The sequence below is a fragment of the Arachis hypogaea genome, chromosome 17, assembly GCF_003086295.3.
Source record: "Arachis hypogaea cultivar Tifrunner chromosome 17, arahy.Tifrunner.gnm2.J5K5, whole genome shotgun sequence".
NCBI lineage: Eukaryota > Viridiplantae > Streptophyta > Magnoliopsida > Fabales > Fabaceae > Arachis > Arachis hypogaea.
In genome coordinates, this window is record NC_092052.1 from 10,617,589 (window position 1) to 10,634,106 (window position 16,518).

Sequence of the window (16,518 nt, forward strand, 5' to 3'; positions counted from 1 at the left end):
GTTACAGTGAAGAATAAATACCCGTTGCCAAGGATTGATGACCTAATGGACCAATTACAGGGAGCTGGTGTGTTCTCTAAGATTGATTTACGATCCGGATACCACCAGATAAGGGTTAGAGATGAGGATATTCCCAAAACTGCCTTCAGAACGCGTTATGGCCACTATGAATATACCGTGATGTCCTTCGGACTAACTAATGCTCCGGCGATATTCATGGATTACATGAACAGGATTTTCCATCCATATCTGGATAAGTTTGTTGTTGTGTTTATTGACGACATTCTTATCTATTCTAAGACCGAGGATGAGCATGCAGAGTACTTGCGAACAATGCTACAAATTCTGAAGGATAGGAAGCTGTATACCAAGCTATCCAAGTGTGAATTCTGGAAGTCCGAGGTAAAATTTCTTGGTCATGTGATGAGTAAGCAAGGAATAGCAGTGGATCCTGCTAAGGTTGAAGCGGTGATGAATTGGGAGCGGCCAACTTCAGTGACAGAAATCAGGAGTTTCTTAGGCTTGGCGGGTTATTATCAAAGGTTCATCAAAGGGTTTTCACAGCTCGCTTTGCCTTTGACCAAGCTGACCAGGAAGGATGTTCCTTTTGTATGGTCTCCCGAGTGCGAGAAGAGTTTCCTTGCCTTAAAGCAAAGATTGACTACCGCCCCTGTATTAGTGTTGCCTGAGCCGAGAGAACCATTCGAAGTGTATTGTGATGCGTCCTTGAAAGGTTTAGGATGCGTGTTGATGTAGCATCATAAGGTTGTAGCTTATGCCTCATGTCAGTTAAGGCCACATGAAAGAAACTATCCAACTCATGATTTGGAACTTGTAGCCATTGTCTTTGCCTTGAAAATTTGGAGGCATTATCTCTATGGAGTGAAATTTCAAGTCTTCTCGGACCATAAGAGTCTGAAGTACCTATTTGAGCAAAAAGAATTGAATATGCGTCAGAGGAGGTGGATGGAACTCCTGAGCCTTCCAAGGATTGAAACTGGGAATCAGAGAGGAGTTTGGGACTTTATGCCTAAGCCAGTTACAGATCTCAAGCGACTTCAAGGCTGAACTGATAAAGGCTCATCAGAATGACCAAGAATTGTATAAGATTTTGCCGGCGATTGAGAAAGGCAAGCAATGGATAATGTCAGAAGATAAAGATGGGTTGTGGAGGTTCAAGGGCCGGATAATTGTGTCAGATGTCGGAGATTTGCGACAGAGCATATTGGAGAAAGCTCATAAGAGCGGGTTCTCCATTCATCCTGGAAGCACTAAGATGTACCAAGACTTAAAGACGATGTTCTGGTGGCTAGAAATGAAAAATGATGTGGCGTTACATGTTTCTAAATGCCTAACTTGTCATAAAGTCAAGATTGAACACCAAAGGCCAGCGGTAACCCTTCAACCTTTGGAAATTCCACAGTGGAAATGGGAAAGCATTGCTATAGATTTTGTACTAGGCTTACCAAGGACTCGGACAGGTTGTGATGCTATTTGGGTGGTTATAGACCGACTGACCAAGTCAGCTCATTTTCTGCCTATTTGGATAAGTTGTTCTATGGAGGAGTTGGCGCACTTATATATAAAGGAGATTGTGAAGTTACATGGCGTACATTCCACCATTGTATCGGATAGAGATCCTCACTTTATATCACGGTTCTGGGGTGCTTTTCAGCGAGCTTTTGGCACTCAATTATGCCTAAGCACCGCCTATCATCCTCAGACGGATGGCCAATCAGAAAGAACAATCCAAACCTTGGAAGACATGTTAAGAGCTTGTGTTTTGGATCAACCGGCGAGCTGGGATCGATATATGCTTTTGGTAGAATTTGCTTATAACAATAGCTATCATGCGAGTATTGGAATGGCTCCATATGAGGCTTTGTATGGAAGAAAATTCCAGTCTCCATTATGTTGGTATAAGGCAGGAGAAAGGAGTTTGATAGGACCTGAAATGGTAAGTGAAACCACTGAGCAAATAAAGAGAATCTGGAGTCGAATGCTTGAGGCTCAGAGCCGTCAAAAGAGCTATGATGACCGAAGACGGAAGCCTTTAGAATTTGAAGAAGGAGAACACGTCTTCCTGAAGGTTACTTCGACCACTGGAATAGGGAGGTCCATCAAAACCAAGAAGTTAAATCCCCGTTACATTGGGCCGTTTGAAATCCTGAAGAGAATTGGACCAGTGGCGTATAGGATCGCGTTACCACCATATCTTTCGAACCTGCATGACGTGTTCCACGTATCGCAGCTTCCTAAATACACTTTTGATTCTAGTCATGTCCTAGAGCCGGAATCAGTCCAAGTCAGAGAAGATCTGACGCTCCCAATAACTCCGGTTAGGATTGATGATACCATCATCAAGCGTCTACGCGGAAAGGAGGTTTTCTTGGTGAAAGTAGCTTGGAGTCGGGCTGGTATTGAAGAACATACCTCGGAGCCTGAATCAGAGATGCGGAAGAACTACCCACACCTCTTTTCAGGTAACTCACTCTGAATTTTGAGGACAAAATTCCTAATTAGGTGGGTAGGATGTAAACCTCGCTAAAATCGGTAAATAATTAGTTAATAAATTAAATTTTTATTTGGAAAGCTAAAAATACAAAACTAATATCAAAATGGGATAGAGCTTGTCGAAATGAGAATTTTGATACCAATTTCGAAAATTTGGCCCAAAATCGGACCGAAAGGACTGAATCGGTTGGACCGGGGTCCAAACCGAACCCGTGGGTCCAACCGGACCCATAATTAAAAAGCTTCTTCTTCATCATTTTTCACCATCGTTGCAAACATATTGGGAGGAGAAGGAGCTTCCCTAACCCTCACCTTTCCTTCTCACTACCATAACTCCTCCGTCTGGGCTCCGATCGCCGCACCGTTCGCAGCCACGCACTCAGCGCGCCAAGCTCTACCTTTCTATCTGAACAATTTCACTGGTAAGCCTCCTATTAGGTTCAGAATCTCTATCCCTCTTTCTTTAGTAAACTTGAAAACCTATGGTGAATCTTGTCCAATTTTTGTGTTCTAGGTTCAAGTTAGCTTCTGGAACTTCTGGGCTCAAGTTATTGAGCATATGGGTATGGTAAGAACATCCTAACCCTAGCTCAATCTTGTATTTGTAATGGAAAACTGAATTGGAACATACATATACATATATATATATATATATATGTTCACTCAATAATAATAATAATAATAATAATAATAATAATAATAATAATAATAATAATAATAATAATAATATTCAATAAAATTATTAGAGATTATTCTACAAAAAATTCAAGGTTGAAATCATTTGATATTTTTGTATTTAATATAATCAAAAGATATCATATTTTAAAAAATATGTTTGTATTAAAAGAAAATATTTTAATTTGGATTTCAAAGTATCATTATTTACCTTACTTGTTTCTAACGAAAAAAGTATATTAATATGTTGGTATCATGGTCCACATGTACAAAGCTAAGTTAATAATAATAAATGTTGACATATAGTAAAAATAAAATGGATCGGACAGAGAAAAATGTTGGGATTGATCTGTGTATTAATTTTTCTTGGGGAGTAAAATGTCTGCTTTTAAAATTTTTAGAGAGTGATTTGGATAATTACTCTACCAGAAAATAAACTGAAGACTTATTTATTTATCTACCAGAATAAAACCTTAAGTATTGTGTTGTGTATTAATTTTTTTTTTACTGAAATATTCATTTTTAAAATTTTTGGGAACTAATTTAAATAATTACTCTTATCTCGATAATTGATTCTGTATTTAATTTTTAATATAAATTTAATATAGTTGAATAAAAATTATAAATTTAACGATAATTAATAATTTATTTGATTATTATACAAAATTTTTATTGTTGTGAGAGAGGACAAAAAGTTGGTGACATATAAGAAATGAAATGAAATTGTTGGAGATAAATAAAAGGTAGAGCATTTTTTTCCCATTAATATTTGTGAATTTTTTAAATATTTTTAATATTTAATTTTATTTTTAAAATTTTAATTTGTATTAAAATTATCTCTAGATATTAATTCTATTTAAAATATTAATGATAAAACTAAAAAAGTACGAAAATAATTTTAATATAAATTAAAAATATTAAAAATAAAATTAAATAAAAAATATTAAAAATTAAATTAAATAAAATTAAATGTTTAAGATATTTAGTCACCAAAAAAAAAAAATGTTTAAGATATTTTTAAAAAAAAATAACTAATTAAACAAAAAAACCTACCTTTTAAAAAAAAAGAAGAGAGAGAATTGTTGGTGTTAGGGTTTCTTACAATTTTTCAAATCAGTTGGCTCGTTCACAGCACTCTCACTCTCAGCCTTCTTTCTCCCTCCGCGGTAGCCGCTCCGACGACCACCGTCTCCCCACTCTGTATACCTGACGGCGCAGTATTTGTAAGTCCCCACTTCTTATCCCTTTATTCATTTTATTTTCGTGAGAGGTACTCCCTTTCTTTTCGTTTCATTTGATTTGAATTGAAGAGCGGTGTGCAGAAGATAGAAGATGAGTGGAGTAGAGAAAGAAAAAGAGAAGGAGAAAGGATCATCAGGAACCACTAAAACCCCTGCCGATTTCCTCAAATCCATTCGCGGCCGCCCCGTTGTCGTTAAGCTCAATTCCGGCGTTGATTATCGTGGTTCGTAATCTCAATTTCATTTTCTTTATATTATAACGCTAACTGCAATTTCCTTAGAAATTCGCTTTCTATTAGTTAAAAATTCCACGTTGAATACACGGTTGAGTTCTTTTTGTTAACGTGACAATACATCGAAAATGTATCTGTAAAATTTATTTACATTGATTAATTTGCCATGAAGGTCCTAGCTAGATTCCAGGAAACAGTGTAATTATCATGTGGAAATTAGTTACCTCTTTCCTCTTGTGGTTTGTTTGTGGTATCTCTTAGTGTGTATACTTGCATAGTTTCATCTTTAGGCTTGGATGTTTAGTTAGATAAAGCTATGGTGGAGTTAGTTTATTATTGAGCTGGATTTGTTAGTTAGGCGGTTATTTGGTCAACATGTGTATAACTCGAGGTTATAGTTTCATTAATAAAGTGAACCAATTGATTCATTTCGCACTCGCTCTTTGTGAAATGAACTCTGTCTATTGTGGAATCCATGGCCCTTGGCTCCTTGAACTTTATAAGTATAATTTAAGAGCATAATCGTAAAGGAATATCAACTGATCATGGTACTCACTCTGTACAATTGTTATTAGTCACCGTGAAAAATTTGGTACGTCTTTGAATCAACACATCTAAATACGTTTAGAGCAATCCAAAGATGCACCGGATTTACAGTGACAAATAGAAAGGAATGTTGGGAGTCTTCACAACACATGGAAAATGAGTTTTCCCAAGACACAATCGTATGTGGATCACTAGTAATTGAAACTCATGTTGATAGGACAAATGGAAGTTGTTTTTCATCTGGTGGAGATTCATGTGTTGGTTTCTAGGCCGAGCTTATATTAGATTCCTGGGTAGTGGGTAGCATATGAGCACTCAGCATAAACAAGGTAGTACCTGCTTGTCGATATAGATATTAGATATATCTAATACTAAGAGTCTCTTTTGATGTAGACTATATGTTGGTTTACATTATTTATGAACAATTGGTTCAAGTCATTGAATTTCTCCCCCACAAATTTTACATTTTTACTCTATGAAGATTAATACTTGAAGATCGTACAACAACATCCCACTAGGTGGGTTCGGCTATATGGATCAAACCACACCATTGCACTCTATTATATATCGTGTTTACAATGAGATTGCTTACACGTAGAATACTTGAAAGATCATAGTTTGCAATATTTACAAAATTCCCAATGTTAGATTAGAGCAGTTGAATGTTACTATCATGATTCATGAATTTATTCTATGCTTGTGTACGGAGACGAATTAAATTGACTCGTTGTGGTTACTTTTGCAGGTATCCTAGCTTGTCTAGATGGCTATATGAATATTGCAATGGAACAGACAGAGGAGTATGTCAATGGCCAACTGAAGAACAAATATGGCGACGCCTTCATTCGAGGGAATAATGGTATGCTTGAAGTATGATGTTATTGAATTATAATTGTCCATAATATGATTGATATATGATTGTAAAAATAATTGAAATTGCTGGGAATTTTCCCTGATGCAGTTCTGTACATTAGTACTTCAAAGAGGACTCTAGCAGAAGGAGCTTAGCAAGAGCAGCAGGATTCCAGAACGTTTTGATTTTGGAATACACTTTCTTTGTTCAGTTATAGTTTTTCAGCAGAACTATATAAAAGTATGGATTTTAACTTATGTTCAAATCATGATTTAATATTAAAGATCATGTTTAAATGTAATTCAATGCAATATTTCCAAATATGTTGAAAGATGTTGAAGCTTAGTTTGCAATTTCTTTATCAACGTTTCTTCAAAATTGGAATTCGAAAATGGTATATGACCCTTTTTTTGGGGGAGGGAATGGTAATGTCTAATACGACCTTTAAAATTTGAATTTTATTTATTGCAAGTACATGTAAAATAATATGATAAAGAAGAGTTCTGTTCAGATTTTTTAATTTGCAAAATTATGATCAAGAACAAGTCGTATTAAAATAAAATGAAAGGGTAAAGCACAAGAGTTGAGCGATTGGTAGGTATCAGGTACAATTGACCGCATTTATTTATTGTCAACAAAAACTGAGATTCAATAAATGTTTCTTTCAAATACGTTTTACTTTTCATATCATGATTACTGAAAGACCATCATGAACTATGATGTAATAGAAAAAGAGCAAGTGAGAAGCAGAAAGAATCAATAACCGTGGTGAGAAGTGAGGAACATCTTATAGAACTAGTCAAAGTAGCTGTGTAAAGCAAGGGTCACAAGTGAATGGAAAAATTATCTTAATATAAATATGGAATTAGCTTTAGCTATTCTGTGATTTAAATGTATATTTTAAAAAGATAATAATAAAAATATTTTAAGTTTCAATACATTCAATGTGTTGAAAATATAAAAAAAAAATTATAAAACTTTTAATAAAATAATTTTTATGATATTTTTAAAATGTCTTTACATATATACGTTAAATAATAGTATATATATTTAAGCGATAAGCCAAGAAAAGTTAGCACATCTGACAAAAGGCTCGAAATATAGATTTCATGAATACAAATTGATCATGTTCAAAATATTTTTCCATTTTCAATTCGTTAAATACATTAAAAATTTTAAAAGCAAATTTATTATCTTTTGACCTAGTGTTCTTAAAACGCTAAATTTTGATGTAAATAATGCACTTGCATCATTACAGATTTACTATATATTGTGCTTTTCATTATTTTTCTTTTTGTCTAACATAAAATTAGACATATCAACACGTCATTTGATTTAGATGTATGAAGGTGTATCTAAAAACTTTAATTTTTTTTTTTTAGAAAACATAATTGGATTAGGAAGATACTTGTGTTGTGTGGATCAGTGTGAGTAATGATGAACACAATTTAACTAACTTTCCTTGCTTCATAGAATTTAGGCCACAGGAATTATAGTATTTCCCATCAAATCACAATTTCTTATTACGGTAGAAACTTGCACTGTTCAGGACATAACACACCAACATACCTCATTTCTCAAAAGCATTATTCACAACACCATTCAACTGCTACATACAAACTCTTACCTGAACATATTTTGATCGCTATACACAATGTAGGCAAGAAGGATCCACAAAATCAATAAAATTCAAAGCGCATAAGAAGCTTCACAGTGTTGTATTTGTCTCCCTTGCGGCTATACAGTGGAACGGCTCGAATGCCGCTTCTTAGCTCCCAAACAGGTAGGCATGATTGGCCACCAAAGTCATCCTTCTCAGACATATCGTACTCGTGAACCTCAATTCGAAGCAGTGAAAGTTCCGGAACAGTTAATGGGAACTCGAAAGTTTCGTTCCAAGAAGGCACCCAGTTATCCTCTATCGCCTTAGTTCTTCTCATGACGGTATCATCAGGGACTCCAGCAATCCCCACCTGAATCAAATGAGCAAAAATGAACAGCTTATCAATGAACTCAGTGAACAAATAGTTTAGTTTCTTCATAGATAACACTCACATGAAGATGCCTTAATGTGAAAATAATAGTAAAAAATGAGGATGATTTGACATATTTGACTAAACTGTCATCTAGCAGTTCTCATCTATCATCTTCACATGAAGACAACTGCACATGAGTTTTCATCTTCTTTATATTATATCGACCGTGTAAGAGAATTAGTGAATATGCAAGTGTAAGAATATGAAAGTGCATTGACATGTACTGTTAAAGAGTTTAACTTAAGACATTGTTAGTTTAAAACTCTTTTACATTAACACTTAATCAGTTGCTGCTACATAAATAAAAGTAGTTTCCTTTCTAGATAGGGAAAGTTGTTGCTATTTAAGGATTCCCCAAGTTTAGAGATTGAATACGAGGAGTGATCTAATAGATAATCTTAACTTACTCTTGTGTAAAAATCTGGAGGTGAGTATTGATCAAAGTGTGTATGCTTGAAATCATAATACCATCCTTCTCCCATATAAACAGTCACCTGAATAACAATAACAAAAGCATTACCTTCTTGTTAGCACTAAGCTTTGACTCTTGGAGGCGGCAACTGATACTTGATAGACAAAATGCGCCTTACCTTCAAAGTAGTCTTCACAGGTAACTTCGCTTTAGGATCGAAGATCTCACCATTTGGACCATTCTTTAACAGAAAATCTGGTTTTTTAACATAACCACACCCTCCATTGGCTTTGAACATTCCGTACATCAACCAAAGAGATCTACCGTATCCCTGTTATGAAACCATCCACAATGAAAACTGACTCATATTTCGAACATGATCCGATATTTCAAGTCACTTTGCTAGAAGTTAAATCATATGTTTAGTATAAATTTGTTTGAAGCTGGAAAGTTATATCTATATCACCATGCACCTCTAAGTAGAACAACGAACTAATGGACCCGTGCCAGAATTAAAATACATAGCAATGGTTAAGTTCCTTAAAGTATGGAAAATATAAATAGTGTGGACCAGCATGAGATGAAGAAGAAGAGAAAGAAATAGAAACCTGCATGTTAAATGCAACCATTTGAGCCCCATGCATCCATCCAATTAATGGGTTATAATTTGATGAATCGATGCGAGTACCTTTTGGATACACCCTTAATATATTCCGCTGCGTAAACCTATAGTAAATCGACAATGACAAATCATTTTTAAGAAAAAAAAACCTCTCTTTTTCATTTGTACGCACAACAGAGACATAAATTTTATTCAAACAACAATTGAACAAGCAACAAGGGGAAAGAAAAGTTGAACAGAACTAAAGAAGTAGTTAAGCAGTATATATAAATTCAAATTTGACTACATTTACATAAAAATGAAGAATTGTAGTTAAAAGTCAAAACATTTAACTGATACCTGACAATTTCTTTTCCATAAGTCATAGCAGCCTTTTCAAGTTGTTGCTCACTTAAACTTAGACGTGTCACTTTTTCAGGATCCACTTTGAGGCACTCAGTTATGCCACCTTTCGGCTTCCCAGCATGAATGGCAATTAAACGTCTATATTCTGAAGCTTCGTTGTGGTGTGATGACTTATCACCTTCTTCGAGATCTTCCTCGCCATCGAAATTTTCTTCATCCTCATTGTCCTAAATATGCCACGACCATAAATCCATTGACAAGTCTCCCTTACAGAATTAAATGCAGGGGCAATATATGTACATCATTTGTGTAGTGTCAAACCTTGTAATCAGCAATAGTTCCACCTTTCAAGCTTGGGACTTCCTTCCCCCAAGCTTCATCATCGCCTGAAACCTTTCGCTGCTTTGGATTGTCCCCTGAAGCTTTTTCCTGCGGTGGATCATCGACTTTGTCCTTTGCCTCAAGGTACTCTTTAGGCGGTTTGGTTGATATAATGATCCTCCTTTTAAGTGATTCAGGAGAAGGGAATTCCTTCAAGGCTTCTGATCCAGGAGAAAATAGTATTTCCCCAAATGTTTGAGCTACCATCTAAAATTTGGAGAAAGTCGTCAACTATAAGAATGTAAGCACTTTGAATTCTGATAAAAACTCTGAGTAACTAACCTCGGCTACTTTAGCCTGAAGATCCGGAGTAAGGTGGTCTTCCAATGTTATTACAACTGGATACTCTGATGCAACAAAGGCATGTTCTTTGATAGAATTCAAACATCTGATAAGCTCAACCGGAGTAGTCAATGTCCTATATTAAGAATAGATATTGATGTGAACAAATGATATTCAAAATTTTCAGGAGAACAGCAATACATTGATATAGTATCATGATAATTTATCTACGCTTGTTCTTAAAGAGAAAATTTTCAACCTTCCGTGAAGAACATCGATATTATCCTTCGATGCATTAGGCCAAATGTCTAATTCAATGACCCTTACACCTCTCTCCAGTGCCTTTATGATGGGGATATCACTGCAGTCACTGCTAAGTTGATTCCCAGTTAGATAGGAATTATGTCCGGTATATATGAAATAATGGGACAAGGGTAAATTCATGTCATGGTGAACCTGCAGTAGAAGGAACAAAACAATTGCACAAAGAAGCATAGTCAGAACAAGAGAATTCCTATAAATATACATGAAACAATACAACATGGTGTACCATATCCAACAACAATGCCTTATTCTAACAAAGACAGATTCTCACCTTTTATTGCCAATCCTAACAGGTAAATAATTGACCAAAATCATAGAATTTGCATCAAATCCAAGTTACTATAAACTGAGCTAAAATACACCTTAACTAATCTCTCTCACTTTCCATAAAAGTCAAAACAACAGTTACACTAAGAAAATTACCAAATTTTCAAGTAAGAGACCAAACTTTAGGAAACATCAAAAGATCATATATGTACAAAGACTCGAGTGTATACAAAAACAAAGACTATAAACTAAAATGTAAAATCCAATCTAACAAGAGTAATACTCCCCAATTGGAAAGCAAAGAATGGAAAATCCAAGGTCGTTGACTTCAACAATTGACCTAGAATAGTCCAAAAACAGAAACAGCCAAAACAATGAAAGAAGAATTACTCCAAGAGAAGGAAGCAAGGGAAGGTTGGAGTCACTGAAGAGATATTTGAAGAAAGCATCGAGATTGAGACCCTTTCGATGGAAATGCTTGAGGCTATCGATGATGGCTTGAGCTTCTTCTTCAGTGGCGTTTTGTTGGCACTGAACCTCAACCATGAACTTCTGAAGGTGCGAAGCTGTCATGAGCTCGTTGTCGTCTGAGTATTTTCCGAACAGAGACTTGATCTCCGGCGGTGCCTCCGCCGCCGCAAGCTTGAAGCGCCGCCGGCAGCAGAAGCACACGCTGTACGTCTGTTTGGATGACATATTCGGAATTCTAAATTCTCCTCCTCCTCTTCTTCTTCTTGAGAGAGAGAGAGAGAGAGAGAGAGAGAGAGAGAGAAATGGTTGAGCTTGTTAAGATTGTTAATAAATGATGGAAGAAGAAGAAGAAGAAGAAGAAGGGTGTTGGGTGAGTGAGTTATGTTGTGAGTGAGTGCCAACTAGCTTTACTCTCTTTCTCTCTTTCTCTCTGCATTAACATTCATCGCATGTCTTATTTTTTACACATGGGGATTCATGGGGAGGGATCCTCTCCGTCCTTAACAAAAATTGAGAGCGTAAAGTATGGTCTTTAATCTTTTATTATATTTTTTTATATTTATTTTTTATCTTATTTATAAAATTAATAATAAAAAATTATATTTTATTTTTTTAATTATTAAAAAAAATTGAGAAGATCCATTTTTAAAATTCATGTGTTATTTTTTTTATTTGTATATTAAAATTAATTATGATATATTTACATATAAATATATAAATTATTTAATTTATTTTTAATATAAATTTTATATTAATAATTAATTTTAATATATATTTAATATAATTATATTTTGTTATTATTAAAAATGTTAATAATTTTTAGACAAATCTTATTTAGTACAAAATTTTAAAACTTTTAACAAATCTTAAAATCATAGTTCCATTTAAAGAAACAATATAATGTGGCCGACTGATTTATCTATCAAATAAAAAAATTAAAGAAAAATACTATGAGTTAATAATTTTAGTAAAATAAATTAATTAGTATATATTATTTTAAATATTAAATAAATGTAAGAAAAAAATATTAGTTAATTATCATAGTTAATTAATATTTTGTGTTTAAAATATAAAAATTCTATAAAAAGCGAAATTATGCTTTTTGTTTAAAGTATGTAAGTCACCAAAAAAAAGTATATTAACATAATTTAAAATTTTGGATTAGGTATTTTTATTTAGATCAGGAACTTGCATTGGAACTTGGAACACTATTTATTTCTTTTTCCTTATATAATCTAAGATAAGATATGACATATTGATATATTAAAATGTTTTATACAATGATTTAATTAAATTTATTCTTTAGATCATTTATGTGATAGGTAGTAAAAATAATTGTTATTAATGTGAATATATATAATAGAATATGTGTGTAAAACACATTTTTATATTGATGATCATGGTGTGTATATATATAATTAAGATCAAATATCTCTAAAATAAAAATTTAATAAAATTAAAAAATTGTAATAACTCTTAAATCAAAGTATGTAATACAGTAATAGAACTCAAACTAATAAAAATTATAAAATTAATTATGGTTAAACTCTCTTTTTTATTTATTAATTTTCTCAATTTAGAGAATTTTTTTCATAGAATTTAGGCCTAGTAATAATAATATATAATTAACATTAACTTGATAAATGTTTAGTTTTCATTTTAATTTGACGTAAATGTTTTCTTGCCCAAGCTTCCAAGTCTCCAAGATAATAGTTTAGAAATATTGAAAATGATGTATTAATAACTAGATATTTTAATTTAATTGTGTGGTAACATGATCGTCGAATATGGTAAAGCATCTTACAGTTATTATTACTAAAAGTAATATTATTGTTACTAAAGTTAAGATTAAATTCTATAAGGAAAAATATAGGGAGCCAATGAAATATTTGTACAATGCATATAATAGAGATTTAGAGAGTATTAGAGATATAATTATTAGTATTATTTTTTTTATCAACGTAAGCTTTTTGGAATGAGTGGTATCATGATATAGTATCAAAATTCTAAATTCGAAAGGTCTAAAATTCGATTTTTAGTAAACTCCAAAATTAGTTTAAATTTTTTGGATGAATGATTTTATGATATGAGATGTTTATACTCATTCTATAATTGTTTGCGTTATTTTAAGTCAAATTCCGCTTTTCTTGGCTAACTATTTTAATTTTGGCGTTTATATATATATATACACAATTACACACTGATTTTGGGGTTTCGTACTGAGAGTTATAGTTGAAAACTACAAGGTCTAGGTCAACTGATGGCCACCCTATGTTTTTTTTACTGTGAAAACGTTCTTCATGATCATTGATTTTAACTTTTTCTAATAAATAATTATCATCAAGATGATGATGTGTCCTGTTCCATTTGAATGTGATATTAATTTTTAATGAGAGATTAGTTTTCCAGATGCCAACAAATGACTATTGATGTAAGCAATGATAAATCTCGAAACCATAATTACGCAATGGAAGCATTTGCTGTAAGGGAGTGTCAAAATGGATAACGTTTATGATGTGGAATCACTTTTATATGTGATTTTATATTCGCATATGCCATGCATGACGATATTTAATTTTGTTTATATTTAATTTAAAAAGGTAACCAAGTGGGTCATGTATTTATATATAAGTTGCAACTTTCTAACCTTTCAATTGTAATGTTGGTATAACCACCATATAGCTTATTTCATTTTTCTTAAGACAAACCAAGAAGTCTTTTTTTTTTCTTCTTTTTAATCCTACTTGTTGATTGACGTCTTAAATTCATAAATTTTTTTATTATTATTTATCAAAAAAGACAAAAAATTAGTTAAGATATCAAAGAATAATTAAATAAGACAATTTTAATCACTATATATAAGAATAAATCATTTCATACTTATAGTATGTGCCGCAAGACTTCTCAAATACTAGCTAGTTAGAAAAATAAAATATCATTATCCGTTATACGTGATATTCTGTTAGATATATAATTATTTAAATTTATTTATTTATGTTTGGTCACTTAATTTTTAGAAGAGATGATTCGAGATAATATTATTTAATTTTATACAAATTTGTACATAAATTTTAATTTAATTTTTTAAATTTTAATTATATTTATTTAGTTTATAAATTTTATAAACATGATTCACATATATACATTAGTCCTTCGAATAATTTATAGCAAACAAATGTTAATAAAATGTTAATGTGAATATTAAATAGTTAGATCTCCTAAAAATGACATCATTTTTATTTTAGCGTTTAAATAATCTAAAATAATGTTATATCACTTGTTTTAGAAGGAAATAAAATATTTAAATTAACACCAAAACAAATGATACGTGTTATTTTTGGATTATGACATCGTTTTTAGGAATTTAATGTAATATTTAATTGTTTATATCAGTATTTCATTAACGTTTGATTATTAAAAATTGTCTCAAAAATAAATAGAAATCACCTTTGCAAAATTTAAAAACTAACTAAAAACAATTAAAATTTTAAAATATAATTTAAGATTCGACCAAATTAATATTATCTCGAGACTATTCACAACAATAATGATATAGTTAAGCATACATGTTAATTTATTATTATTATTATTATTATTATTATTATTATTATTATTATTATTATTATTATTATTATTATTATTATTATTATCCGAACAAATGTTTCAATTTTGAGATTCTTTTGATATTTTCTATCACACATACTAAGCACTAATTTGTTATGATCATGTTAAGTATATATTAAAATTATGGTTATTAAAATTAGTTATTAAAAATAGTTATTAATATAAAATATAAATTAAAATATAAAATATATATTAAAAATAAATTAAATTGTACATATATTTATATAAAAATACATAATAATTAATTTTAATATATAAATAATATTCTTAAATTTATTATATATCTAAATTTTTTTCAAGAATCAATTATTAATCAGTAATTTAATGTATATATAAAACAGAATTTAAACTTCTAACAATTATTTAAATGAATAAATAAACTGATTATTTAACCCATCCAAATTAATTAATTCAATTATAAGATTTATTAAGCGGAATATGGACAGCAAATTGGAAAGGATAATCTAACAATTTAGATATAGGGTTACGTTTTCTGCTCAACGAAGGATTGTAGGAAATTAAATGAACAGTTTGAAACTTCTTCGATAATCTTGTCACAATAATTGTCAAAACATACATAAGCATATGTAAAGGTTTTATATACAAAAGTATCTACATTACTACATATATATGGTCAATTAAGTACTGTGTCAACTAATTAAATGATGTGCTTGAGTACAATAGATCTTGATCATGCACATAACTTTGTTTCATATTCATAACTGAATAATGATCTGATCTTTCGTATGATAGTTTTCGTAGGCGTACGTTTATGGTACGTATCTGAGAATAAGGAACATATATAGTTAATTTAATTATTGCTATAAAACTTTTATTGATAAGAAAATATGTAAGATTCTGTAACTATAATTTAACCCTAGGATGGAAGTGTGCCAATATTTAATTAAAAAAAAAGTTATGCATAATTTGATCAAATTTAAGCCTCCTTATTACCATTTTCTTTCATGTTAGCAACCTCTGCGGCTAAATAAAAGAAAACGTCATTTTTTTTAAATATCTTTTTTTCTTTTTTTTTTCTTTCTTTCATGTATGATTGGTCTTGAAGAAGCAAATAATTGTGATTGTGATGGGTAATAAGTGTAGGGATGCATTTGTGGGATACGAATTTGTTTGCATCATTGATTCATTTCTATGATATTGGTTCATTCATCGCAAAACTTTGAACACACACATATATAGGGGCCACCACGTTAATTGCTATACCACTCACTGGTCTTTTTCATTTCCAACTTTGATTTCTTCCTAAACATTATACTTTTTTCTTTTTATTTTATTTTATTTTCAAACTTTTTAAATATTAATTTATTTTCCCACCCACTCACTGTTCTTCATTAATTGTAGTATTTTTTATGCACTAAACATTTAATTTAATAACTTTTAATAAAGTTAAATAAGTTTTAAAAAATTTAAATATCTTTAAACTAATAATAATTCTTGTGTTATATATATATATATATATTCAAAGTTGGCTTATATTATATTCTTGGATAGAGAAATACGTACATTCATAGACGAAAAATATATTTTTTTTTATAAGATAATGCTAGATAACCAATAACTTTTTTGAATAACATGAACAATCACCAATCAAATTAAAATATACTACACCTCTAAATTATCCACCTAAATCTTAATATTAGAATAATCATCTGCACACCTAGTAAAATAAAC

General features: G+C 31.3%; 3 protein-coding genes across 4 annotated transcripts; 2 read left to right on the forward strand and 1 right to left on the reverse strand.

The window, feature by feature from the left end:
• The first annotated feature begins 1,144 nt into the window (after nucleotides 1-1,144).
• On the forward strand, nucleotides 1,145-3,039 carry LOC140180481 (uncharacterized). The gene is made up of 3 exons (XM_072221677.1): nucleotides 1,145-1,481; nucleotides 1,929-2,483; nucleotides 3,029-3,039. Exons 1-3 carry the CDS (start codon nucleotides 1,145-1,147, stop codon nucleotides 3,037-3,039), a joined length of 903 nt encoding a protein of 300 aa, XP_072077778.1.
• A 1,201-nt stretch (nucleotides 3,040-4,240) lies between these two features.
• LOC112766766 (sm-like protein LSM6A) lies at nucleotides 4,241-6,423 on the forward strand. 2 transcript variants are annotated; one of them, XM_025812663.3, is made up of 4 exons: nucleotides 4,241-4,412; nucleotides 4,512-4,654; nucleotides 5,955-6,068; nucleotides 6,171-6,423. In XM_025812663.3, exons 2-4 carry the CDS (start codon nucleotides 4,522-4,524, stop codon nucleotides 6,215-6,217), a joined length of 294 nt encoding a protein of 97 aa, XP_025668448.1. In that variant the 5' UTR covers nucleotides 4,241-4,412; nucleotides 4,512-4,521; the 3' UTR covers nucleotides 6,218-6,423. The 2 variants fall into 2 exon arrangements, with proteins under 2 accessions (XP_025668448.1, XP_025668449.1); XM_025812664.3 differs by having other exon boundaries at nucleotides 4,257-4,412; nucleotides 4,500-4,654.
• A 1,137-nt stretch (nucleotides 6,424-7,560) lies between these two features.
• On the reverse strand, nucleotides 7,561-11,906 carry LOC112764916 (phosphoinositide phospholipase C 2). The gene is made up of 9 exons (XM_025810744.3): nucleotides 11,122-11,906; nucleotides 10,400-10,596; nucleotides 10,141-10,276; nucleotides 9,799-10,065; nucleotides 9,472-9,704; nucleotides 9,119-9,236; nucleotides 8,689-8,841; nucleotides 8,506-8,592; nucleotides 7,561-8,035 (listed from the first exon to the last, which is right to left on the reverse strand). Exons 1-9 carry the CDS (start codon nucleotides 11,425-11,427, stop codon nucleotides 7,742-7,744), a joined length of 1,791 nt encoding a protein of 596 aa, XP_025666529.1. The 5' UTR covers nucleotides 11,428-11,906; the 3' UTR covers nucleotides 7,561-7,741.
• Between the last annotated feature and the right edge of the window lie 4,612 nt (nucleotides 11,907-16,518).